The sequence below is a fragment of the Adiantum capillus-veneris genome, chromosome 16 (assembly GCF_014529385.1).
Source record: "Adiantum capillus-veneris isolate H3 chromosome 16, ASM1452938v2, whole genome shotgun sequence".
Lineage (NCBI taxonomy): Eukaryota > Viridiplantae > Streptophyta > Polypodiopsida > Polypodiales > Pteridaceae > Adiantum > Adiantum capillus-veneris.
Genome location: NC_140946.1, coordinates 112,371,427 through 112,398,760, shown reverse-complemented (window position 1 = coordinate 112,398,760; position 27,334 = coordinate 112,371,427). Strand labels below are relative to the sequence as shown.

The 27,334-nt window shown below is 44.2% G+C and overlaps 1 protein-coding gene across 9 annotated transcripts; it reads right to left on the bottom strand.

The window, feature by feature from the left end:
- Positions 1–181: 181 nt before the first annotated feature.
- On the bottom strand, positions 182–26,479 carry LOC147439660 (uncharacterized). Of its 9 annotated transcripts, none has more exons than XM_086485479.1 (7): positions 25,777–25,987; positions 25,599–25,676; positions 25,088–25,240; positions 24,448–24,906; positions 24,127–24,203; positions 1,205–1,823; positions 182–913 (listed from the first exon to the last, which is right to left on the bottom strand). In XM_086485479.1, the coding sequence occupies exons 3-7, from the start codon at positions 25,152–25,154 to the stop codon at positions 465–467; spliced, it is 1,671 nt and encodes a 556-aa protein (XP_086341605.1). In that variant the 5' UTR covers positions 25,155–25,240; positions 25,599–25,676; positions 25,777–25,987; the 3' UTR covers positions 182–464. The 9 variants fall into 9 exon arrangements, with proteins under 9 accessions (XP_086341605.1, XP_086341606.1, XP_086341598.1 ...); XM_086485480.1 differs by having other exon boundaries at positions 25,599–25,672; XM_086485472.1 differs by lacking the exon at positions 25,599–25,676 and having other exon boundaries at positions 25,845–26,479.
- Between the last annotated feature and the right edge of the window lie 855 nt (positions 26,480–27,334).

The window sequence follows — 27,334 nt, the reverse complement described above, 5'->3', positions numbered from 1 at the left end:
CTAGGATTGTCGAAGGGGGCTATGGATCATGCACTCACAGACAGAGTTAATCTTCATCGAGATTCAGGGTTGAGTAGCTAAATACTTGTGATTTGGATCATGTAGGGCATCTTAACATCCCTAAGAGCTTGGCTACAATCACTGCATCCGTCACTACATACAAAACATGCAGAAATTAATATCCAGAAATAGAGTAGAATGCCTATTTGTAGAAAAAGTCCAGAATAGTAAAGCTAATTACAAAAAAAGCGCTGTATAATTGCAGGTATGAGAATATAGAGTAGAACAAAATACAAAGAGACCTCAAAGGGAAAATCATTTGAAGCTGTCTCTGCAAAATCTTTGGGCAAAATCAACAAAGATTTACCATGTAGGGAGAAAAATGTTCCCATGTTAGCTAGTGCAGGTCCATGTTATCTATCCATGCACTATCAAAGCAGCTTACAAGGTACCACCCAGCTTACTTAGTCTACTTGAAGATACTCATCGACATCAAGAAGGTCTGAGCTTGTTTGCTGTGTAGATACGTGCGGCCCCGCTTGGGGTATGATGCCCAGATTCTCTATAAGTGCCTCAAAACTACAGTCAGAGAAAGTCTCCCCACTCATCACTGTGCCGGTGGACCCTGGTGAAGGTTCAAAGCCTTGCCTTGACATGTTGGCGTTTTTGGATGCCTCTTCTCCTGACCTACCCACCGTTGTTGCAGCTTCTTGAATAGGTTGCAACTTGTGCTGGTCATAATTAGGCTTACTTGGCTCGCCACTCGCTGACCATGGAGCCTCTGCTTGAAGTACTGGCACATTAGGCGAGGCAAACAAACTAGATGCCATGCCATAGGAAACATTGCCCTCTTGCATTCGGTCATCTTCATGCTTCATTGCCTCCTCCACTAAGCCTTGCATGTATACTGGCCCTGTGTAACAAACATGAGCTTTTCAACATTGAAATCAACAATTCCACAGACAAATAATTTGGAGTGTGTTCGTGTTTGCTTCTGAGAGCAGAAGCTTGTGAACTTGGAAATCATGCAAAAGACAAAACGATGTAAATGTACATGGAGCCTGTGCTACCTTTACATAGTCCACATCAAGAAAGGAGGCAATGATTGGGGGGGGGGGGGGGGGGGGAACACACTATGTAAAGGAAAAAGTAACAGGATATAGAGACCAACACAAATTAAACAAGAAAAGATAAGCTTTCTCACCTCTGATATTACTTGGGCAACTGATGCTGCCCCCCTCCTTTCCGTCATCCCCAACAGCAACATTAGGGTTTGAAACGGGTTCTTGCAGAGAGCCTTGAATCCTCATACATTCTCCTAGTGCAGCTACAGGCAATAGTAGGTCATCCTCCAGCTTAACAGTTCTGTTTATGTTGAACCTGGCAAGATCATCTATAAGTTTGGTGCTAGGTGCTCCAAGAGAGCCTTTGGAAGAATTGGTAGCCTGCGCAAGGAAACCGAGATCCAAAGAGGCCATTCTTACCAACCCTCCCTGGGAAGAAGATGGATCATAAAGCAACCCTTGAACACCAATTGCAGATAATACTTGAGCTCTATTTGCAGCTTGCTTCTGCTGAGAGGACTTCAACTGGGACAGCGATTTCTTTGTGCCCGAATCAAGGCTATTCCCTCTCCCAGATTTTGACAACAATCCAGCACCCAGATTTAGCCCTTTAACACCTGCACTGGGTTCTGAACCCTTCCTTCCTGGCTTTACAACCATGGAGCCTCCTGTTATGCCATCCTCTGAAGCCTGGAACGAAGCAACTGGAAAGGGCTCAGGGACGACTCCGCTCAGTCGCTTGAGATACAACCTGTATTTCTGCATTTGTCAACATGCACCGTATAAAACAGTAGATCTTCCAACAAGATCAAAAGTTAAAGCCCAATCTAACAAACAGAGAAAAATGACCCCTGTATTCTAAGGAACAAATATCTGCTTGCTGCTGCTTGCATCAATGATTAAAACACACACCTTTTTAACTGAATGACAAATTTGTCAGAAGTATGCCCTTAGAATAGCTTGCTGCTGCTTGCATCAACGATTAAAACACACACCTTACCAACTGAATGACAAATTTGTCAGAAGTATGACAACCAATCAACTCATTGGCTGCTATATTGAGAGAACTGTGCAGACAAAATTAGTAAGCAGAAAGAATGAATAATAAATGTCTACTTCAGGCCAAAATGTCCAGACCAGAACAAGGTACAATATCCATCAACATATAATGTCACGACTCACAACAATGAAGCATAATCCTGACTAAATCCCTAGCTAGAATAGAAAAGGAAAGCTCATGAATGACTTTTGAGCTGTAAGCTACAACCGGCTAGTGTGGGAGTATTTTTTGCAGCTTTCTCAACACGGTATCTCCCTCAGCCTGAAATGGCGAACAGAGGCATTTAAGTGATGACATCCTACCCTTAACAGTAAAATGCCTCGGTTGGCCTTGAGTGTGGACCAAGGCATCCTAGGGTATTGGCTTTGTCCTATGACCGAGCATCTTAGTGAAACCTCTCTTGGCTATCTCATTTGTATCTTTGTATGTACTCTTCTCTTTGTCTACATGGAGCCTGCGTGCCAGCCATAATCATGTGGAGTCGTATACCATATGTGGCATGCCTACTTGTAGAAGGAGCCAAATGCATCCCCATCTTTATTCGGTTTGTACCACCTTTGTGGGGAGATTTTCACTTGCTGTGTCTGCATTTATGTTAGCCCTAGATGCTACTTCTCTCCTAAAGGAGGAGCAAGCTTGTACACACTCTTTCAAGTCTAGTGCAAAGCTAGTTTATTTTCTCTCTGCATCCATATATACTTGTGTGCTATAATCATGAATGCTTAGTCTCTAACAAGTGGTATCGGAGCTTGAAGAGGATTATTTCCACTTAGTTAATGTAACTAATCCTTAGTATTCTCTCACTAGTGATACTAGTTGAGTTTGGGCATGCTATTTGGCAATACCATGATGTAGTATCTTGCTTGATTAGCTAGCTTGTGATTAGTGGAGTTTAAAGCTGCATTGGTGCATAAGATTCCATTAATTGCTCTCCTAATCTCATACTAGCTCAATTAACAACCCTTTGACTAAATTCCCTAATTGCATCTCTAATTGAATCATTGTGTGGATTAATGTTAACCCTCAATGTTCAATTTGATGGAACCGATTACACCAAAGGTAATTTTGGGTATGTGTACTTGGGGGATGATGAAGCTTGTGAAATTGTTGGCGATGGCACAATTTCCATTTACCATGGTGGTAGTGATAGCCTCTTATCAGAGCTTTCTTTTGAGCCCCTAATAGCCATTATTCAACCTCATTAGTATCTCTAAAACATTGTCAATATTAGGTGTGTAAGCTTGTGCGGCACCCCATTGCGCAGAGCATAAACCCTAACTTTTTGGGCCTCCTCACACACAAGCCCACATGGGGCATCTTAGTTGGCCGAATCTCAAGGCTCTATCAGGTGCAATCGACAAGGCACTAAGTCCATGGTCTCTTCTGATTGTGGAGGGGTAGTGCTTAAACCGAAAGTCAAAAAAAAATTGTGACGAGGTGCTGCAATGGGAACACGGATCCTACAAACACAGCCATCCCAAACCCGACACCCAAATCAGACCACTGCAACCCATAAAACATGGACCATGGTACAAATTCTACCAAAATCACAGCTGTACGGACGATGACATGGCAGGCAGCGTCTGGATTAAAGCTAACATGGCTGATTTTGACGCTGAGGTTGCTTTCCGGGAAGCTCTTTTACTTAGAAGATTATTTAAGTGCTTTAAACACAGCAGATGATTTTGAGTGTTTTAAACACTCTGAAATAACAGATGATTGTTTAAGTGCTTTTGGGGCCAAAGTGGCTATAAATTTGAGCGCTCAATGCTAGTTGTAAACAGATGAGTGCATGGTTGCCTAGAGCAGTTGTAAACTTTCTCTATAAATAAAATAGAGAGACGCCAGGGGTCCTATTTGGGGGCAAGCACTCTTTAAAGGGGGATTCCACCTCTTCTGTCTCAACTTCAAGTATTAAAGTGTGATTTGTTTCTGTTTTCTTACAATTTTCAATCTCACTTTGCTTTGGAGTGGATTTATAGTGGTATCAGAGCTCAGCTTTTCTCTTGTTCTCACAAGAGGAATGATCACCTACAATGGAGGCTTTTCTTTTTGGATCTAACAAAAAAAACCAATGGAACACTTTTTGAACTTTATATAAACCTTTTCTCATCTTTATTTTCTCGTTTACTTCTTGGAGAGAACAAATAATGAAGAATTGAGAAAAAAACCTAACCAGCTTAAAGCATGATACATGGAAGTTAAGTGTGATGTGCGCAATCATGTGGTGAGTTTAACAGTGAAAGGTATGATACATGAAAGGTATGCTAGGTATACTAGACATACTAGGCGATCGATCATGCATTGAACGTGTCACAAACTGCTGACATGTTAAGCCACTGAACACCCAATGGGTTAGGGCTCTCCAAGCCTAACCCTAGCCAACTCGCAGATTCGGCCGAGGGGCCTAAACCCCAACAAAAGCAGAAGAAGACAATTTCTCACCAACTTACAAATCCTTGCTGAGTGTCCCAAGTATTAAAGAAGGGTTAGGATTAAAATCCTAACCCCAACAACTTAGGGTACCCCCGTCCGAAAATAAAGCAGCCACATTCACACACAAAGACTATCGTAGAAGACATGATGGCGTGGCAGCTGTACGAACCCGTCGCAAATCGTGCTGGCATGGCAGTGTACGGACTTCAGAAGAGAATACACAAAAGAGAGAGAGAGAGAGAGAGAGAGAGAGAGAGAGAGAGAGAGAGAGAGAGAGAGAGAGAGATGAAATGAAATGTTATATTAACGTCTTCAAAAGGCCATAGTGACCTATGAGACCAGCAAGTTAAAAGGTGGTGGATCTGATACAAAGTCAGAGAAACGAAAATAACCTACCAACAGTACAAAACAAAGATATATATTATGGGATCCTAGGTTGGTCGATGTGAGCTAAGCAAAAGACTAAGCAAAAATGGGCGGTTTATCACAAAAAATCTAGCATCGGTCGTTGGCGAATCTCATCAATTTCCTCCATGGTTAGTAGTCTGACCGGGCGTCGTGCATGCCTAGCTAGCGTGCTCCGAATCTTTTGACGTAGCCTCCGTCGGTGCTGTGTAGTCCTTCGCAGTCATGGGCGCTTGGATTTCCCTAGTTCAATCGCTCGGTCGATCAATGTGCCGCTGGTGTGAGACGAGGAGGAGCTCTGCTGTGGGAGTGGCTCTTGCGGCTGTCCTGTGTCTGCTCTGAAGAAGTCTGTGATCCGTCTTTGAGACTGGCTAGCCCTGCCATTCATCAAGCTCTCTCTGTGTCTGCGCAGCTCGAGCAAGAACAAACCTAGGCATCTCTGATCTTCGTATCCCATTACTCTTGCGAGTGGTCCAAAACCCTCTCTGAACAAGCAGTGGAATCGGCCTCGTATCTCGTAGTAGACAGGGCAGCGGCATGTATAATGCAGCTCTATCTCCGGTTCCATGTCACACAAGGGGCATGTCCTGGCCTCTGCTGGTACTCCGTTGTATCTCCCAGTTTCAATCCGCAACTGGTGAGACGATGTGCGTAGTTGGCCAATAGCACATCGTATCCCATGAGACAAGTGGGTATCCATGTATCTTGGTCTCGTCACAAAACCATCTTCCGTAAGTTGGAGAAGGTGGTCTCTGTAGAAAGCCATCTTCGTGCCCAATTCTTGTGCTGGTTGTATCCATGTCCTCCTGGTGTCTAGCTGGGTCAGATCTTGGCGGATGAGCTTGGTGATCTCCGACCGTGTAAGAATGAGGGATGGTGCATCCAATGAGTACTGGAATGGTGGCAGCCTGTCTATGCTGAACCCATGCGCCTGAAACCATGATGTCATCTCCCCGTACCAGCATGTTGTATCTCCTTGTATGGCTAATTGTCGAGAGGACTCAAGTGCTATGCGAGCATATCTGTCTCTGGGAAGTTCCCATGTGCGGTTTATGAAGGAGACTGATTTGGTGAGCGCCTCCACCACTAGTGGGGGGGCCGCTAGCTCTTCGCGGATAATGGCCCGTGGTACTGATGCCTTGGCTCTAATGAGTCACGAGATCATAGAGACGAGAGGTTTCTCCATGTTCCCCCATCCGTCTGTGCGACCCGACCTCCCGTGGTGATCCAAAGAGGGCCCCCATATCTCAGCCCCATAGAGCAATGCTGAAGCCACCAAGGTGTCAAAGAGCCAGAGCTTCGTCCGGGGCTCCTGAAACTGAACTTGCGAACACATCCTCTCCAATCTACCCAGTGCTGCGTGGGCTCTAGTTAGTCTGGTCTCTGCTGCTCTTCTGAGTGAGAATGTGGGTCCGCTGAAAACCACTCCAAGGTAAGTGTAAGCGTCTGTGAAGTTCTAACATTTATGCAACTTAAAATCTCACAATTGATCATTCAGTCATGCATTCTTGTGTCATGATAGCCATGCACAAAGAAAAGCTAGCTGCAGACACCTCGGGTGCGTCTAAAAATCTGCCTTAGACCGGTATCTTAGCCAACGCCTGTAAAAGGTCGTTGGATCTTGCTTGGATGTCAATCACACACTCAATATCTTAGCCAATGCCTGTAAAAGGTCATTGAATCCTGCTTGTGGTGTGTGCACACACCCAAGATCTTAATCTTAATCATAATCTTTATTCATCATGTCACGTGCACATCTAACCCTATGTGTACGTGGACAAGCTACTTCATGACATGGGTTCAGTTCAATTCATAGGAAGTGTTCTCGCACTTTTGTGAGTCTGTTCGCAGACCGTGCATGCCTAGACACTTAGAGTAGATGCATATCCTCTGGTTGCACACAGCATGACCATCAGATTTCAGTCAGAACCCATCAGGAGCATTTTTGTAGTGCATAGACCTATTTTCCCTATTCTAGCCAATTTTCACTTATTATTTTTAAGCGACTTTTGTTGGGAAACTGGGTAGGGCAATTTTGATAAGCAAGTAAATAAGAAACCTAGAGCTAGCACTTTCTAGCAGAAGAGGCAACAGGAACCCAGTGTTCAACAAGCACCTTCTCAGCAAGACCCCCCCCCCCCCCCCCCGGCAGCCAACACAGCGTTTTCAGCCAAAGACCAGCCTAGCGTTTTTGCCAAGGACAGCCAACGTTTTTGCATTGCAGCAACCTGGCGGCAACAGGATCAAGTAGAAGCCTAAAGTTTTTGCATCATGTACCAGATCAGCCCTAGCGTTTTGGATCAGCACAGCCTCCTAGCATTCTATAGATTCATCGCGACAGAAACCCCAGAAGCATCAGCGTTTCAGTTTTCAGCTTCAACGACACCGCAGAACAAGTCCAAACGTCAGATGTCATCATGGTTCTAGATACATGGCTTCAACATGGACAACTTGCCTCCCTTCCAATACTCCCTTGATGCACCATCGTTGTCTCTTACACGGGTGGAGATTACTAGACTCATTGGCCATGACCTGACCCAACTGGACATCAGAAGGACATGGATAGAGCCGACACAGGAGTTGGGCACGAAGATGGCTTTCTATAGAGAGCATCATCTCCAACTCACAGGGGATGGGTTTGTGATTCAACCCAGTAACATGGATACACATCTATCTGATGGGTTACGATGTGCCATTACGGACGTCTTCACACTAGCTCGAGATTGAGACTGGTAGATGCAGAGGGATACTAGTAGCTAGTAGGATATGTCGCCTATGCCATACAGAGCCAGAGACAGAGATGCATTATATATGTCAGTGCACATTGTAGTACGAGATACGAGGTGGCTTCCAATGCCTATTCATAGAGGGCTTCAGACCCTTCTCCAAAGTCATGAGCTATCAAGACCATAGGTGTCTTGGACTACATCTACTTGAATTACACAAACACAAAGATAGTTTACTGAGGAGATCTGAAGAGAGACAATACCTGAGACAGATTACGGATTTCTTCACACTAGACACTAGACAGATAAAGGAGCAGCCACCACTGGAAAGCACAGCTCATACTATGACAAGTTGGTGATGGGCAGATTTTCGGATGCTGCACTGACAGGCTGACGTGGTAAATTTTCGCAAATTGCGCTGACGAGTGCCACGTGGCAGCTGTACGGAATTTCCACTTTTTGTGCTGACTGAAATTGACAATTTTTAGCACTAGCATTATAAGTGCCTAGAGGGCCACTTCTTAGAGAGCATCTGGACGTAGAGTCTTGAAGAGAGTTGGACCCTCGGAAGTTGTATCTTTGCTAATTAATAATAAAGAAATACCGAGAGGGACGCCAGTCTTTGGGGCCAACGCATTTTGGCTCGGAACTCCGCCGCGCTGTGTGGGCTCTTCTTTTCAAGTTGTTTTGAAGTAAAAAAAGTGTTGCCAAGTGTGTAGATTACGGTTATCTTTGTGTTTCGGTCCGATCACTCGTCGGAAGTGATTACAGTGGTATCAGAGCTTCAGGCATGTGCTTTTTTGAAAGCATACTGGTTGTATCAAAGAGCAGATAGAGCAAGATTTCTAGATTTCAGAGAAATTTTTTTATCAAAGAATCTTCGTGTCCCTACCCCGGACTTACTAGCTACTCCCACCCTTAGTCCATCGCGCATCAAGCATAGCCCATCTTCATGGCTCTATGTTAAGGGGCATAAGCCATAAAGAACCTAAGATCTTATTGACATGGACAGAGAACACAGAGATTCTAAAGAAGTTATTTATTTTTTTCCCTTTTTGAGGAGAAAACATGCTACATGAACCTACAACTGAAAGCTATGGAGTCGGATCAAGAAGAAACGACAAGAGGAGGAGGAGGGGATAAAGGAGTTCGTTTTGGCCCTAAAAAGCTCTAAGAACATGCTTTTTTGACGCTTTTTTGTGTTGCAAAGACCTCTAAAAATGTCTTCAATGGTTGAGAATTTGGATATGCGACAGGAGGCAAAGTTGATCCTCTCAACAAGCTCTATGCATTGACGCGAATGAATTTTGATAACGAAAACTTTGAGAATTAGGGTTTCCAGTAGAAAATTAGGGTTTTTGCAATAAATTTCAGCACGTGAAAAACCAAAGTTTTTGGAAGCTCTTGTTATTTGTGTGCAGATAACAGGTGATAGGAGCGAGGAACATGCATTTGGAAGCATGGAACTGGACATCCACTCTATTGCAACGAGGAGAACCCTCTGCTTGAAACTTTCGCCTGTTTTAAAGGTGAAATCGAGAATGAAATGGCAAGGAATTTGCATCTGAAAGCAATTGAGAGCAACGACGGATGAATCTGATGACTTTTCGATTGACGATAATATTTTGCTTTATAAAATTTGAATGAATGTATGATGATGATGATTGATGTGTAAGGTGTAGCGGAAGTGAATGCTGAACCTTGCTCAAGATGAGTGCTCCGAACTGTGCTCAAGGGTTCCTTTTACTTACGGAAGGGAGAGCCTTACGTTCCTTTAGTGTGAGAGTGCAAGTGATCACAAACAAAGTGAATGGAAACTGTGAATGAAGGTGCTGAGACTGAGAGATAAAGAGAGAGAAGAGAATACGACACCAGAATGTTGTCAAACCCTCCTCCGAAGGCCCCACTCTCTATGGCGAGAGCGGTCTACTATTGATTGCACAAATCTCTACGATGCTTTGGACTTGCCGACGATGTCGACGACGATGAGGACGACGATGAGACGGGCTGAAATCTGAAAATGCTAAGGGCTGAAATCTGCAAATCTTTCTCTGCTGAATTCTGACTCTATGTTGGTGACGATGTCGATGGCGACGATGCGACGACAACGCGCTGAAAACGTAGATGCTGAAATCTGCGTTTTCCGGCTGAATCTGCAAACTTCGGTGGATCTGACCGTGCGGCGAGGATTTGCTGCGGGAAGGTGAGATCTGCGAGGTGTGGGACTTGTTCTACGGTGTCTTGAAGCTGAAAACTGAAAAAGCTGATGCTTCTAGGGTTTCTCGCGATGAATCTACAAAACGCTAGGAGGCTGTGCTGATCCAAAACGCTAGGGCTGATTTGGTACTTGATGCAAAAACGCTAGGCTTCTGCTTGATCCTGTTGTCGCCAGGCTGCTACAATGCAAAAACGTTGGCTGTCCTTGGCAAAAACGCTAGGCTGGTCTTTGACTGAAAACGTTGTGTTGGCTGCCGGGGGGGGGGGGTCTTGCTGAGAAGGTGTCTGTTGAACACTGGGTTCCTGTTGTCTCTTCTACCAGAAAGTGCTAGCGCTAGGTTTCTTATGTACTTGTTTATCAAAATTGCCCTACCCAGTTTCCCAACAAAAGTCACTTAAAAATAATAAGTGAAAATTGGCTAAAATAGGGAAAATAGGTCTATGCACTGTAAAAACGCTCCCGATGGGTTCTGACTGAAATTTCATGTCATGCTGTGTGCAACCAGAGGATATGCATCTAATCTAAGTGTCTGGGCATGCACGGTCTGCGAGCACTCACAAAAGTGCCGAAACACTTCCTAAGCTAACTGAACTAAACTGAACTGAACCCATGTCATGAAGTAGCTTGTCCACGTACACATAGGGTTAGATGTGCACGTGACATCCCCTCCTTTTCAAAGTGAGGTACTGGTACCGAACTGTATGGTGTCGAAGGAGAACGCCAAGAACCTGGAAAGGACTCTTCGCCGGCCCACTCAGATACGTGAAGAGCACAATCCTATGTATTTTGTTATTGGTTTCCCACTAACTATTCATAAGCATGATATGATTTGGATTGTTAATGCTGCGTCCCCTTGGCATATTTCTCAATCCCTAATCTTCAGCTAATTCTGGGGAGATAAAATTTTGCAAGGAACATGAATCAAAGAGGATAAGGGCATCTTGATCTTTGACTTTTCCCAAAGCTTCACATGAATCATGGGATGTGTCAATGGTCCTCTCAAGTCAGAAATCAATAAAATTGAGGGTCGGGGCTTTTTGTTTTCTGTGGTTTCATATGGAAGTGATCTTTTGTTATTCGGGTTTGTCAAACAATCCCAGGAAATATGGCCATGAAGGCCACATTTGTAACACTTTCCTTCTGATTAGTACTGTGCCATCTCTTCGGAAGTCAACTTAAGGTAGGAGTATTGGAGACTATATTAGTTCGCGGGTGTGGGGTATCTTGCTCGAAGGATCGTGATTTTTGGTTTCTTCTCGAGGGCAGGGCAGTAATGTTCTTAAATACTAGTTCTTTCTTCATAATGTGATAATCCACTCTTGCATGTGACATAAGTTGACGCATATTTGAGATTACTTTTCCTATATAATAATCCCGCAATGGAAAAGGTAGGCCCACAATGTACTTCTCACTCTGTTCTGCAAAAGTAATGTCTCAAAAAGTTGATATTGGTAGATAAGCGTCCAAAAATCTTTGGTTGTATGTTGGAAGAGTCTCCGAGGGGTACATCCTAAGGCCAGACCAAGCTACAATTATGTCTAATGCGAAGGTCTCATCAAGGAAGCTCGAGACGTCAAATTGTTGTAGGAACTTGAGAGCGTTGTGAGAATCTTGGAAGCCTGAGAAAGTGAATAAATTAATTGTAGCACCACCATCCTTAAAAGGTTTTGGACCAGAATCTACCATTGGAGGTGCTAAGTAGTAACAGTAGTGACAACGGTGCCCATCTAATGAATAGGAGGGGGGAGGAGTAGTCGTAGGTGGTGGTGAAACATAGGGTGCAGGTGCAGAAGGAAACGGTAATGGTGTTGCAAAAGCTACATGTGGTCATTCTTCTGATGCCATCTGCTTGAAAATGCCTCCCAAAAATTGAGAGATGTCTCTAGAGCTCTGTTGTGATGAGGTAACCGGGTGATTTCGAGAAGGGTCGGGAGGAAGAGGAGTAAATCTGAGAAGGTTGGAGAGGCATAACAGAGTTAGTAGAAAGATTCAAGGTGTCCAAATAGCTGTGCAAAGCTTCCAAGTCAATTCTATCATCCGTTGGTCTTTGTTTTTGTTGTGCAACTAGGTATACTAATTGTTGAACCACGTACTAAGCATGTGTCTCTTCAGGTTGCTTTTAAGTGGATGGGCTAGGTGGATTTCCTCCTTCAACAGTGTAATCTCCCGGTGCTCTGTCCATGTTGACAGGATCGTGCTTCGATTTGCAGAGGGCAAGGAAGCATATTGTGCTCTGATACCACTATAATCACTTCTAGTGAGGGATCGAACGGAAACACATGATAATTGCAATCTACACACTCAGCAACACTTTTAGCACTTCAAAACAAGAAAGAGTGGAGAGAGAAAATGGTCGACACGGCACGGTGGAATTCTGAGCCAAGACGCTCTGCCCCAAAGATTGGTACCCCTTTTGGTATTTCTTTATTATTACACTCCACAAAGTACAAGCTCTAGGAACTCTGATTTGCTTTTCCACGCGGTAGAGTAGAATGCCAAAGAAAGACCCCAACTTACATAATTTGAAGTCCCTTAGCCAGAATCAACAGCATCTCACATAAAAAGCATCAAGTCTAAAAGGATCTGCTTTATCTATGGTTTAGGCCCCTCGGCCAAGGTTTTGTAAGTTGGTTGGGTTAGGATTTTTAATCCTAACCGATCTTGATCTTTTATGCCTTTCGGCCATCTTTAATAAGTTGGTAAATTTTCTGTATCTTCTTCTTTTGCTAGGGTTTATGCCCCTCAGCCGGGATCTATTCCATTGGTCAAGACTTGGTCATGCCACGTTACTGACTTATCATGAAACCAGCCTGTGTAATCCAAAAAGGGCGGTAGACCTTAAACTTTATTTGCTTTCACCCATTTAATTTGTCGCCCACTTTACCTGTACTTTCAAGACACAACAAAGGGGAAAGGGATACAAGTTGCTAGATTGCACCTGTATGAGAAGACCGACACCAGATTGGCCCCTAAATAGGTGCCCCTTTCAATATTTCTTTATTCTTTAAAAGAGGGAATAAATGATGTGGTTCCCTACAAGCTGCCCCGCACAACCTTGGCTGAATTTCAACTGTTCTGGCCCGATTTTGGTAGCATAACTATACTAGGACCCTTCACAGTCAGTATTCCCACGCCTTGGATGACTTTCTCGACGCATACGGACACTTTGCAAAACCTGGCGAGAATCTGCAGCACGCTGAATTCTCTGTTTTCTGCCCCGAAAATGCGCCAGATCACCTGTACAGCGGTCCCCTCGCGTCCCCGAACCTCCTGGGGGTATTAGGGTCCGTTTAGGGCCAAAACCCTAAACCTGCAAAAATACACAGCAGGCTGTAATTCACTGTTTCGGGCTCCGTTTTGCGTGCCGGTCACATCCGTAGCAAGTCCTCGAGCTCCCGCACCTGTAGGGCTACTTGCCCTTTGAATCGGACGAGATTTCTGACATGAAACCTCTCCAAATTCACCTACACACCTGCGGGGGATTAGCCGCTAGCTAATCCAGTACCTGTGCAAGAGGCTCTTGCCTCGGCAATCACGCATGAACCCACATAACTGTACATTGGTAATGAAAAGCCCACTAGAGGGGCACAACATACTTCCATTGGGGAGAGAGAGGGCAGTGCGTAGCGTGCAAGGCATCACTCCTGGCACCGCACTGTACATAAGAGGGAAAGGAAGCACTCCATAGCTCTTAACATGTGACAAAGCTGCAAATGAGTCTCTTCTCTCATTATAGGCGCCCCCTCTCTGGCCAGTAGCAGCAGAATGCTCACAGAGTGCCACATGGCACACTTTCCGACTTTGGGCATTCCCGGCTAAAAACATCTCAATTGGTGCATCAGTTGACTTTGCAGCAGAGCAATAAAATGTTTCTCTTGTCATTCCAGAGCTAATGACGCGAACACATTATCAGGCCCAAAATAGTAGTTCCCTAAATTTTAGGAGATGCTGCCATTGTATCTTTCTAGGTCATCTGACCCTCTTTGTACACTGCAGCCACATCAAAAACTGAAATGTAGCCTATGTAGCAAAGGATTCCACTTTTGCTAGTCAATGACCCCACTTTGGCTAACCATAGTCCTTGTCCCAACCTTAGTGCTCTCTTGCCCTCGGGCTTGGACTCCCTCTGAACAGTTCCACACTAACTATGCAATGCAGGGCAGTTAGATTTCCAGAGGGGTGTTTCCAAAAAGTGAAAATGAATAAATAATAAGAAAGAAATCAACAAAAAGGATATATAGTAGTCACACGCTGGTGACATACCCCCCTCTTGAAATCTCAAACGTCCTCGTTTGCATCTATGTCGTACATGCTCACAGTCAACACTGGTGTATTCAACACCTGTCGACACATGTACGACACATACATGCTCATTGTCAACCCTGGTGTATTCAACACCTCGTCGACACAGGTATTGCCTGCGTGTGAACCCTGCCCCAATGACATAGTGGTAGCTGCACTCTGCCATTGCTTTGAGTCATTAACTTTCCAATGACAAAATGGTAGCTACGCATTTTACCACTGTCTTTTAGTACACGTTGGATCCAGTAACACTTTCGAGCATACCCAAACCGACAGTTTAAGAATGCAGTTACACATGTACCCTTTAATAGAAGCAATTACTGTATCCTTGACAAACTGACAAGAAATACTCACTTCTATAGCACTAACCACACTTTTGGACATTCCGTAAGAGCAATTGCCAAACTAACAATTTGTACAGCTCTAACATTCATGTAACATGTACTTGATTTGAGCTCAGTTTAAATACCATGTACATCATTTCTTTCAGAAGCCATTGTCACACTGACAATCCATGTAGCTTTCAAACTCAAGGGGTCAAGGTAGGTTGCAAATCGAAGGCTTCAAGGTAAAGTGATAACACAGTTGGTGACTCTACAAGTTCACCTTCTTCCATCCACTTAGCATCCATTGGTGGATAGTTTCTCAACTTCACCAAGTAACACCTAGCAACCTTGCCTTTCACTTTTCTTTCTTTATGTGCCAAAATCAGTTCCGCGACCAAGATCTCGTCAAGTTCCTCGACTTCCGACTGATCTTCAGCTGGCATATCTTCTGGCACATCACCCACATAGGGTTTGAGAAGACTCACATGAAACACATTGTGAATCTTCCAACTCTCATGCAATTTTAGCCTATATGCAACATCATTGATTATGTCGCATACTTGAAAAGGCCCATAGTAACGCATGCTGAGCTTTGGAAACAGTCTTTCCTTGCCCTTCATCTTCTATAACCTTGCCTTTTCAAAGCGCAGAAGCACCCAATCACCAAGTGAAAATACCACTTCACGATGGTGACGATCAGCTGCATTCTTTTGCTTTGCCTGAGTCTTTTCTAAGGACACTTTGACCTTCTTGTACATTTCATCCATGTCCTCAACATACTTATCTGCTTCAAATCTCTTGTCCTTTGTACGCGGTATGGGAGGAACTTTTTTGCCACCTTCAACTATCTCAAAAGGTGCTTTGCCAGTAGATGAATGCACTGTATTATTGTATGCATACTCCACCAATGGCAAATACTGTTCCCACTTTCCTTTATGCTCTGACACATAGCACTTCAGCAGATCTAGGACAGTAGAATTTGCCTCTTCTGACTGCCCATCTGTTTGAGGATGAAATGACAAAGAGAATTTGAGCGTTGTGCCCATATTCTCAAACAAGCCTCTCCAGAACAAACTTGTCATGCGTGGATCACGATCGCTAACAATCGACTGTGGCATGCCATGATACTTGAAAATATTGCTCATAAACAAGCGTGCCATCTGATCTGGTTTTATCTTCTTCCTAACAGGAATAAAATGAGCCTACTTGCTGAATCTGCAAATGATGGTCCAAATACCATCGTTTCCTGTCTGCGTTCTCGGAAGATCAAAGATAAAATCCATAGCAATACTTTCCCATGGTTTATCAGGAATAGACAGTGGTTGCAATAACCCTGATGCCTTTTGCCTGTCAAACTTGACCTTCTGGCATATCATGCATTCTCGCACAAAGGCATCCACATCTCTTCTCAATGTAGGCCAGTAGAAGAATGTCTAAATTGCTTTAACTGTAGCATCGATACCACGATGCCCTGCATATGGTGCGACATGACTCTCTTTCATAACTTTGCGTCGCAATGGCTTTGTGACGCAATCTACCATGCATCATCATAAAGCCATCCTTGAGAAGATAGTGTTCATGACGTTGTCCATCCATTAGTTGCTCGAAGACCCTTGCAAAATCTTCATTATTTGCATATTGTTCCCTCATATCATCAAGCTCATGATGATAAGGAATTGACACAGCTGAAATTTGTGGCTTCCTTGATAAGGCATCAGCCACAACGTTCTTCTTGCCTTCCACATGCACAATCTGAAGATGGAACATGGACAAGATATTTGCCCATCGCATATGCTTCTCAGATAAATTTGCCTGTGTCAAGAAGTATCGCAAGGTCTGATGATCCGTTTGGACAACGAAATCTGCACCTAGCAGGTAGTGTTTCCAACTTAAGAGCGCATGAATCACGGCCTGCAGTTCTTTTCATAGACTTGCATAGTCTTTTCTGGCCCTTGCAAGATTCTACTCTCATAGGCTACTACCCTGCCATCTTGCATTAGCACTTCACCAATGCTACTACCGCAGGCGTCACACTGGACCACAAATGACTTCCTAAGATCTGGCAACACAATGACCGGATCTGAAGTCATCTTTTCCTTTAAGAGATTAAAAGTTGTGTCCATCTGAAGGTGACTGCCTTCTTTTGAAGAGCATGTAAAGATGAAGCAATCTTAGCAAAATTTCGGATAAACCTTTTGTAATAGGAGCATAGTCCTAAGAAGCTTTGGACATCGTGACCGTCTTCAAATCTGGCCATGACTTGATCGCTTCAACTTTAGCAGGATCAATTCTGACACCATCCTTTGAGACAATGTATCCCAGAAAGTGAATCTCTTCTAGAAAAAATTCACTTTTCTTTGCATTGATGAGCAACCTATGGCTGCGTAGCTCTTTGAATGCAATGGCCAAGTGATGCCTATGCTCCTCTTCATTCTTTGAGTAGACTCATGTCGTCAAAGAATGTACCAACAAACTGCTGGTGTGGACGGAAAATTATGTCCATCATCCTACTGAACGTAGGAGGAGCATTTGTGAGACCAAAAGACGTCACTAAAAATTCGTAAAGGCCAAACGTCGTTCTAAAAGAAGTCTTGTGCACATCCTCTGCTCTAATGCGGATCTGATGGTACCCACTTTAGACCTATCCTGCTAAACATAGCTGCTCCTTCTAATTTGTCTAGAATATCATCAATTCTACGTATAGGGAACCTATTCTTGATGGTATTCTTGATCAGTGCACGGTAGTCGATGCACATACGCCATGAGCCATCCTTTTTCTGCACCAACAGCACTGGAGAAGAGATGAACTGGGCTGAATCAGCCCCTTTTCTAACAGCTCCTGTACTTGGCTCATTATCTCTTTCTGTTGAGCCGCACTAACCCTGTACAGAGGTCTCTTTGGTGGGCTACTGCCTGGCACCAAATCTATCGCATGGTCCTTGGGTCTCTCTGGCGCTAATTGAGACGGTAATGAATCGGAAAAACAGTCACTATACTGTTGTAAAAACATTCACCTTTCTTTATCTAACACAGATAAATTTGATTCATCACAATCTGACACTTCATGTGCAAAAATCAAGTACGCAAAAAGATGCTTTTTCATTACAGAAGTAATAGCAGAAGCTGATACAGTGGGAATAGACTCCCCTTTAAGCTTTACATCCAAAATGTGAGTCTTTCCCCTGCTCTGTACAGTGATCTTTTCGTTGTAGGCATCCATGATTCCCTGTACATGAAACAACCAAGGAATGCCTAACAACACATCACATCCATCCAGTGGCATGATGTAAAATTCTTCAGCATCTACATAGGACTGGATATGTAGGTGCAACTTTCCGATGATGGGTGTCACAGCCTCTGTATGGCCAAGACATGCCAAACCTACCTCTGCTGTATACCCCATCTTTTCAGGTCTAATTCCCAACTTTGAAGCCAATTCTGGGGAAATGAAGTTGGCTTTGGCACCTGGATCAAAGAAGATAAGCACTGTTTCATCCCTGACCTTTCCCCATGCTCTGCAAAGCTCACTTGCATCTGAATTTGGCTTGTCGCCCACCATATCTAGCACTATGATCCCATGTGTCTTCAAAGTTCAAACCCAAACTGACCAAGGCTCACTTCTATGGGAAAAAGTGATTTAATCCCGGCGATGGAACCATGAAACCGGCCTGTTTAATCCAAAAAGGGCGGTAGACCTTATACTTTAACTTTATTTGCTTTCACCCATTTAATTTGTCGCCCACTTTACCTGTACTTTCAAGACACAACAAAGCGGAAAGGGATACAGGTTGCTAGATTGCACCTGTATGAGAAGACCGACACCAGATTGGCCCCTAAATAGGGGCCCCTTTCGGTATTTCTTTATTCTTTAAAAGAGGGAATAAACGTTGTGGTTCCCTACAAGCTGCCCCGCACAACCTTGGCTGAATTTCAACTGTTCTTGCCCGATTGCAGCAACATAACTGTACTAGACCCTTCACAGTCAGTATTCCCACGCCTTGGATGACTTTCCCGACGCATACGGACACTTTGCAAAACCTGGCAAGAATCTGCAGAACGCTGAATTCTCTGTTTTCTGCCCCGAAAATACGCCAGATCACCTGTACAGCGGTCCCCTCGCGTCCCCGAACCTCCTGGGGGTATTAGGGTCCGTTTAGGGCCAAAACCCTAAACTTGCAAGAATACACAGCAGGCTGTAATTCACTGTTTCGTGCTCCGTTTTACGTGCCGGTCGCATCCGTAGCAAGTACTCGAGCTCCCGCACCTATAGGGCTAATTGCCCTTTGAATCGGACGAGATTTCGCACGTGAAACCTCTCCGAATTCACCTGCGCACCTACGGGGGATTAGCCGCTAGCTAATCCAGTACTTGTGCAAGAGGCTCTTGCCTCGGCAATTGCCCATGAACCCACATAACTGTACATTGGTCAAATGAAAAGCCCACTAGAGGGGCATAACATACTGCCATAGGGGAGAGAGGGCAGTGCGTAGCGTGCAGGGCATCACTCCTAGCACCGCACTGTACATAAGAGGGAAAGGAAGCACTAGCTCTTAACCTGTGACAAAGCTGCAAATGAGTCTCCTCTCTCATTATAGGCGCCCCCTCTCTGGCCAGGAGTAGCAGAATGCTCACAGAGTGCCACATGGCACACTTTCCGACTTTGGGCATTCCCAGCTAAAAATATCTCAGCTGGTGCATCAATTGACTTTGCAGCAGAGCAATAAAATGTTCCTCTTGTCATTCCAGAGCTAATGACACAAACACATTTTCAGGCCCAAAATAGCAGTTCCCTAAATTTTGGCAGATACTGCCATTAAATCTTTCTAGGTCATCTGACCCTGTCTGTACACTGCAGCCACATCAAAAACTGAAATGTAGCCTATGTAGCAAAGGATTCCACTTTGGCTAGTCAATGACCCCACTTTGGCTAACCATAGTCCTTATCCAACCTTAGTGTTCTCTTGCCCTCGCGCCTGGACTCCCTCTGAACAGTTCCACACTAGCTATGCAATGCAGGGCAGTTAGATTTCCAGAGGGGTGTTTCCAAAAAGTGAAAATGAATAAATAATAAGAAAGAAATCAACAAAAAGGATAGATAGTAGTCACACGCTGGTGACATATCACACTCTGCTTGCAGGTCCAACTGCTTTGGCTAAATCTTTGGCTCTTGGTATAGTAATATCTCATAAGGATGCCTATTTGGAGGCTGTTTTGCATCCTCAATAGGCTATCTCACTACCCGTCTGTAAACAAGGACAAGCTGGCCGTGCCCCTATCTGCTTACCTGTCTCCGTCTTTAACTCTACTGATCGCTTTGACTAGGGTGCTACCGACTCTTACCCCTGTTATTTCTATCATTCTGGCACGCAGTGCCTTGCTGCTTGAGTAAAACTCTGTTGGGTATGTTGTGGCTGAGAAGATCAAGCTCTCTTACGATCAATTTTTTTGTGTTTTCGGCCCCTTGGACAATCCTTCACCAAGTGCGAAATCGGCCCGTAGGGCGGTAGACATAGGCTTTCACCCAAAACTTTACTTTAGACTTTAGGACACAGAGAAACTTTGCCGATAAAAACCTGTAACGGGAATTGATACTTCAAACACACGGCTTGGAAGCTAAAGCGCTACCAAGCAGACGCCGACAACCTATTGGCCCCAAAGACGCCCCTTTCGGTATTTCTTTATCTTTGAGAGGGTAGAAAGTTACAAGACTGAATCCTGGGGATCTTCACCTGTATCCAGCTAGATGACACTTGTTCTAGCAGAATTTCGGCAACATAACAGCTCCAAAACTTGCTCTCAGCAAACCCCATGTCCGGACTCGCTTGCAATGGCATAAACCCTCTGTTTTCAGCTCAAAAACAGTAATTACAGCTCTCTGTAACTACTGCTTTTTCACATGTTTTCAGCCCTAAACACCCCCATTACTGTCCTCTAACAGTGGGGCATTGTTCCCAATGCTTCTAGCATCCATAAGGCTGAAAAATAGTCCAAAAACAGCACATAACGAGTGCTAAAAATGCACCTGTACGGGGAGGTTATTACCTCATCGGTGCCTGCTTTTGGAGTAGCAGTTAGCTACTCCTGTTCCTGCTCAAAGAGGCTCTTGCCTCGGCACAAAAGCATATGACCACACAATTGTACATAGGTCAAATGACGAGCACTCTTGTGGGGCATCACATATCTGCACGGAGTGGGGCGAGAGAGCGGTGAATGCTGTGTAAGGCTTCAGTTCTTGCACTTCACTGTACATAGAGGGTAGGCAAGCACACAGTAGCTTTGATACCTGCAACAATCCACCATACGGCTGAAAATGCAACCCCACGTTTAATTTCAAAGCCTCTCTCTCTCTCTCAAGCTGGAAAGTGCCCAAAAATGTGCCAAATGGCACTCATGCGTGGTTTTCCCGTTTTGTACCGTCCAGTATAAAAATATATCAACCGGTTGCTCAGTTGACTTAGCGGCAGAGTAATAAAATGTTCCTCTTGTCATTCCGGGGCTAATGACGAGAATAGATTTCATGACCCAAAATAGCAGTTCCCTAAATTTTAGGAGATGCTTCCATGGCACTTCCACCGATCATATGACCATCTATCACCACTGGGACCACATTCACCAAAAATTCAATGCAGCCAAGTTATCGGGTGATCTTCTCTTCAAACTTTGAGTAGAGCCTAGACATACTTTTACTGCTCGGATTTCAATGCACGTCGACCTGACCAACTCGTGGCGACAAGGCCTTCCCGTCTGCGGGTGAAACTCTCGGCTATCGACCATTTCACATTGGCCATACAGTGTCCGACCATTTGCAACTTCAAAAAGAGGGTCCCAAAAATTAAACAAAAATCAAGGGAAAGAAACCAACAACTAAGGTTAGCAAGTTGCCACGTCCTTGTGACATATCCCCCTCTTGAAATCGCAAACGTCCTCAATTGCATGCCATATATACATGCCATTGATGATCTTGTGTTGTTAGCACCCATTTATCATCGCATGTACCCGCAAGAAAGGTCATAACACAAATATACAAATGACTTAATAAGACCTTTATACTTTTGTCATTTTATCTATTATAGAAGTGAACATTATACATTTAACGTTTAAAGAGCGATGCACACTTCTATTGCACTGAATCCGCATGTACATTTGATGTGCTAGCTCCATCATTTTCCCTCCTTTGAACACGTTGGGTTGGGGCATACGTAGGCTGTAACCCAAAGGCCTCAAGGTAAAGTTGCAATACAATTGGTGACTCTCAATTCATGCTCTTCCATCCACTTTGCATCCATAGGTGGATAGTTCTTGAACTTCACCAAATAGCGTCTGTCACAAACTGCTGACTTGTCAAAGCCTAAAGAATGGAGCCAACTTGTAGATGCTGGCCAAGGGGCCTAAACCCTAAGAAGAACACGTAACAGAAGAAGTCCTACCAACTTATGGGGACCCCGTCCGATGGGGCCGCAAGTGACACAAAGGAAATAAAGCACGACCCCCCCCCCCACACACACACACACACAAGAAATTGTGTAGCTGCTAATGACATGGCAGATTTCCAAAAATTACGCTGGCTGATGACGTGGCAGGCTGTATGGATTTTCGTAAATTACGTTGGCAGCTTTTTGGCATTGCTTTTTGGACCAGAAGCTTTTGAGTTTGAAGGCTTTTCATGTAAACTGCTTTTCAGCCCAAGGGCCTTTGAATATGAGGTTAGGTCTCATTCTCTGGCATGCTTCCTGGAGAAGGTGCAAAGTCTGGAGTACCGGCTTATACTGAGTTGACACAATATAAAGAAATACCGAAAGAGGCCCCAAGGTTTGGGGCCAATAATCTCTGGGGTGAAATTCCGCCACTCCGTGTCACGTGTCGTCTCTCTTTCATTTCAGTTGTTATTGAAGTGCTAAAAGTCTGTTCAGTCTGTTCTTTTCTATTGGCACGTGGTGCCCGTCTTGTGACAGCGTCTTGCAACTTGTCCCTTAACTTTTCTTTCTTTATGTGCCAAAATCTGCTCAAGTACCAAGATCTCACCAAGATCAAAAGCCTTGACCAATTCTTCCAACTACAAGAAGAATAAGGGTAAGAAGAAAAGCAACTACACCAAAGACAAGAAGAGTGATGCCGAATAGGAAGCCTTGAAGGCCAAACGGCATTGCAACAGTTGCAATGAGAATGGACATTATTGGAGGAAGTGTCCAAAGCGAGTTGGAGATGCTTCGACTTCTTCGACGGCAGTGGTACAGTCACCAGCCTTTGTTCATTTGGAGATTCTCCCCTCACAAAAACTCTCCAGGGACATCGGAGGTTGTGTAGACTCTTGCGGGTCGAGATGATCATGATTGGATTCTGGATAGTGGTGCCTCACGGCACATGACACATTCAAAGGATCTTTTGTCCAACATGCGACGACATTGTGGTACTATCTTCATTGGCGATAGATCTGAAATTCCTATTCACAACGAGGGAAAGGGGGTATGCATACCTCCAAGGTACTTTATGCTCCAAAGCGGGGATTTCATCTTAGGGTTTGTGCACAAGGTGTGCAAGCTTGGCAGGGAGGTGATCTTTACAGAGGATGTCGTATCTATACAGGACTGGCAATCCGGCAAAGAGGTCAAAGGGGGCTCGGTGGACAATGGACTCTACAAGATCCATGCTCTTTCTCCAGCAACACGGATACCCATAGGTGATCTTTGGCATTACACATTTGGTCATTGAACAATGATGCTCTTCGACTTGCTTTTCATGAGCAAATGCTCACAGGCTTACCAGATGTTGGGAGTAAGCATGGGAAATGCATACTTGCATTCGTGGGAAACAACATCGAGAATCTATTTAGCGGCTTGCTACACGCCCAGCCATATCCGTTTTGAAGTTGGTTCACACCGACCTTTGTGGACCTATGCAGACCCCTTCCCTCGTCAAGGCTCTTTATTTCATGTTATTGGTGGATGATTTCAGCCGCTTTACTTGGGTATGCTTTCTACAGCACAAGAACGAGGAATTTGGCCTCTTCAAGGATTGGCGTCAGAAGGAAAGCAATCAAGTGGTGAAGATTATTCAATCGGACAAAGGTGGGGAGTTTACCTCCAATGCTTTTATTTAGTTTTGTGCGAACAATCAAAGCGAGAGCTTGCGAACCGGATCACCTTCAAAGAATGGAGTTGTGGAGCGGAAGAATAGGACAGTGTTCAAAGTATTTGGTGGAAGTTCCTGAAGTGTTTGCATGCAGTCAACCATGTTAGGCATGGTTCTGAAACAGAGGTGAAGTACTTTTTGTTTCACAGCAGGCTGGGTCCTAATACCTATCATAGTTTGGCTTTCTTCCGACCTCAACAGATGTCTCATTTGACAACAATCTCCAGCTGTCAAAACATCTGTCATTTTGTATACGAGATTTCTAGAAACAAAACCCCAAACATCTAGACACCCCACACAGTTGCATGCATGCCGTTGCCTAAGTAAGCCTCCATAAACTTGGTACATGCACACTGCCTGCTTGTTTAGTGTATGCACATAGATGTATCGATGCATACGAGAACCGTACATTACCACAAGACTTTCTCTGGGAAAAAAAAAAAGGAGCAGAGGCAAGTACCTGTAAATGGCTCGCAACATTCTCACGAGAAAGTCCCTGGACATTCATAATCTCAAGAATCTTCTTGGGAACAGCTTCTGCAAATGTAACAGAGTCAGAATATATATCAGCAACCTACTGTTAGCTATATACATGCATCTGCCAATCAACAAGAAACTAGTCGTCCTGATTAATTTTTCAAAAGGGGTGCAAGCATATATACATACATTTATGCTTGCGCACACACAAGCAGACATACACATCCAGATTCATGGTCCACACAACGTGCATTCAGACATAACTATCGCGTAACTACCACAAAACGAAATGCAAGAGACTTACTATCGACACCAACTTGATTTACTGCGCTAACAAATTGTTGGTGTAATTGTTGCGACCAATTCACTCGTGCCTTTTTTGGACTGCTGCTAATATCCTCTTCACCAACGTCTGGTATCTCAAGAACTTCTTTTCTCTTTCTAAAAGCTTCCTCTCGGGATTTGGAAGGCTGTGGATCTGCGTTTGTTTCTTCCGGAGGATCTGCCCTAGCATAGTCTTTACCCTTTCTTCTGATGACATGCTGCCATATGTTCCTCAGCTCTTCGATTCGTACTGGCTTAATCAAATAATCACAAGCACCATGTAGGACACCTTTCATGACTACATTGAGGTCCGCATTTGCAGAGATCACTGCATCGAAGAAGAGGAGCTGAGCTGCTTTAGAGTTATATGTAATGTATACATATGTGTACTCAATCCATGCGCACACATGCATGGACACCACGAATATGACCATGAAGGCTGCCACATGCAAGTAAACAAGAAGACAATTACTTCATAATTAATCCGTCATACAGTGCACAATCGGCTCTATTCAGTATGCCGCTATTCACTAAAGAGCATATTTCATTCCACTTAGCCAGTGACACACATTACCTTATGATGGTGCAAAATTAACAATAACATTGAAAGAGTTGCTTACTGATAACTGGTAAGTCCAGCTCGAGACCAATAACCTCCAGTAACTTGAACCCATCTTCATTAGGCATGTAGACATCACTAATGACAAGGTCAAAGTCCCTCTCTTTCTCTCTTAATAGCTTCAAAGCACCACTGACTTCATTACATGTAGTTACTGGCAACCACATATCCCAATGTTATTTCTTAGGCCCCAATATCTCAGTAGCGGCTATAGCAAACATGACTACTTGATCCATACAAATTAAGCATTCGCGTAATTGATCCATCTAAAAAACAAACACAAAACTACAAATACGTACCATGACACCCACATACACAGTTCTCTCACTCAAATTACAATTGCCCTGGCATGTAAGCAATAATGCTACTGCGGTGGAGCTATCATCAATGTTGAACTCAATCTTGCAAACACAATTTCACACCGTAGAAATGCGTTTTCATTGTAATACAATGTCTCTCATTGCATGTTGGGCAAAAACATAGTATGACACACCCACTCACACCGCTCTCACTTTAGCTAGAATTGCGAAGGCATGTAAGCACTGATGTCGTTGACGGAGGAGCTCTCACCAATGTCGAATCCAATCTTGCTTCGCAATCACATGCAGCAAATGTGATAAACCAAGATTTATTCATCAGATAGTCATAATGAGTACATGGGTATCCTCAAACAACCCTCTGTAGACACACCTGCAGATTTTACAAAACGCAAACCAAGGAAATGCCACATTCAAGTGATCATCAGGAGCATCGCCTACCGGTGTAGTTACACTGCTTTAGCATTCTCTCCAGCACCTTCAAGCAAAGAAGATCATCATCAACAACCAGAACATTCAATCCTGTGGGTGAGAAGTTCTCTAGGAGGCTTTTTCGCGTTCTCGGGGTGTAGAGAGGACCGCTGCCGCCAGCCTGATACATACTTTGAGGGTCGCCAAGGTTATATGTACTTTGGAGCTATCCTTGCTGAGTCTGAAGACATTTGCAGAATAGTATTTCGGCTTCTTTAAACAGAATAAGCATGCCCAGAAGATTCTCTGCAGCTTGTTATTGGATGTCGAGAAGATTGTATCACTGCCGCACGCTCTACTTGAGATTAAGGGCTGCCATTTAACTCTGGTTGTGGCACCTTGAAGTGCCCTTCTGTAAGCTTGAGTAAGGGTTGGAGTTCATAATGAAAGGAATGGCATCCTGGTCAGCTCTGCCATGTGACAAAGCAGAGGGAGTAGAGGGGTTTGTGGGGTGCCTGTGTGTGTGTGTGAGAGAGAGAGAGAAAGAGAGAGTATTTACAGAAAGTGTGTGACAAAGCAGAGGGAGTAGAGGGGTTTGAGGGTGGAGAGAGAGAGAGATAGAGTACAAAAAGTATGTGCGCTCGCGAGAGAGAGAGAGAGAGAGAGGATTTTCGAGCCAGACCAGGTGATTTGACCTGGGACGTGTGCCATATGCCCATGCAGTGACAAGTCCACGTAATCCCCCTTCAAACAAAGCAATCTATTGAGGTTACACAGTGTAAGTACTAAGTACCACACAAACGTGGAAAATGTTTTGCCACATTTTCTCATTCCAATTTCCTGCAATCTTAGCTTTGGGGGGAGGTAGAGAACAGTTGACAGACTTTAGTCCACTTGGGTCTCTGCCCAGAAGGTAGAGGGGCCGATACTGTGGCAGCAAAAATGGGAGGGAGCACCTTTTCTCTCTTGAGCAAGATTTGCAACATTGCCACACAAAATCCCTCGCAAGGCTTCTCTGATACAAGCGAAAAAAAATTGTGAGGTCTTACAATGAAGAGAAATGCAATTTAGAGGTAAACAGTTTGATAAAATATAGCATGAGTGCGCCAAAAGTAGAGCAGATCCAAACCATTGACCTGACATATAAAAGAGCACCATCTATACAACCTGGCACATGTGTAAGTGGAGGGGACATACCATACTAGCCCGTAAGCTTAGGATCGGAGGTCGTCACTATATTAGCCCCCTTACCTTATTGCTTGTAGGAAGTGGCCCCCTTTATAAAATAAAATAACACTTGCTCCCTCCTTTACAATTTCCAAAACCCACAATGCGCCCTATATATATTGATATGCATCATGCATGTTTTAGAAGTCTTCACCATCATTTGCAAAGGGTGAAATTCTAGTATATCATTAGAAAAATGTACTAAAGATGTCCCAAAAATATCATTAACCTATGACGAGTACTCTTGCACATCAAAGGTCAACACACATAATCCGTAGTCTCTTGCAGTGACA

Coding starts and splice junctions, on each gene's coding strand:
- LOC147439660 (XM_086485472.1), bottom strand. CDS start 26,004: ATGTATCAGGCTGGCGGCAGCGGTCCTCTCTACACCCCGAGAACGCGA. Junction 25,241..25,844: donor AAAGCAGTGTAACTACACCG/GTAGGCGATGCT, acceptor TGTGGTTGCCAG/TAACTACATGTAATGAAGTC. Junction 914..1,204: donor TTGCCCAAGTAATATCAGAG/GTGAGAAAGCTT, acceptor TTTGTTACACAG/GGCCAGTATACATGCAAGGC.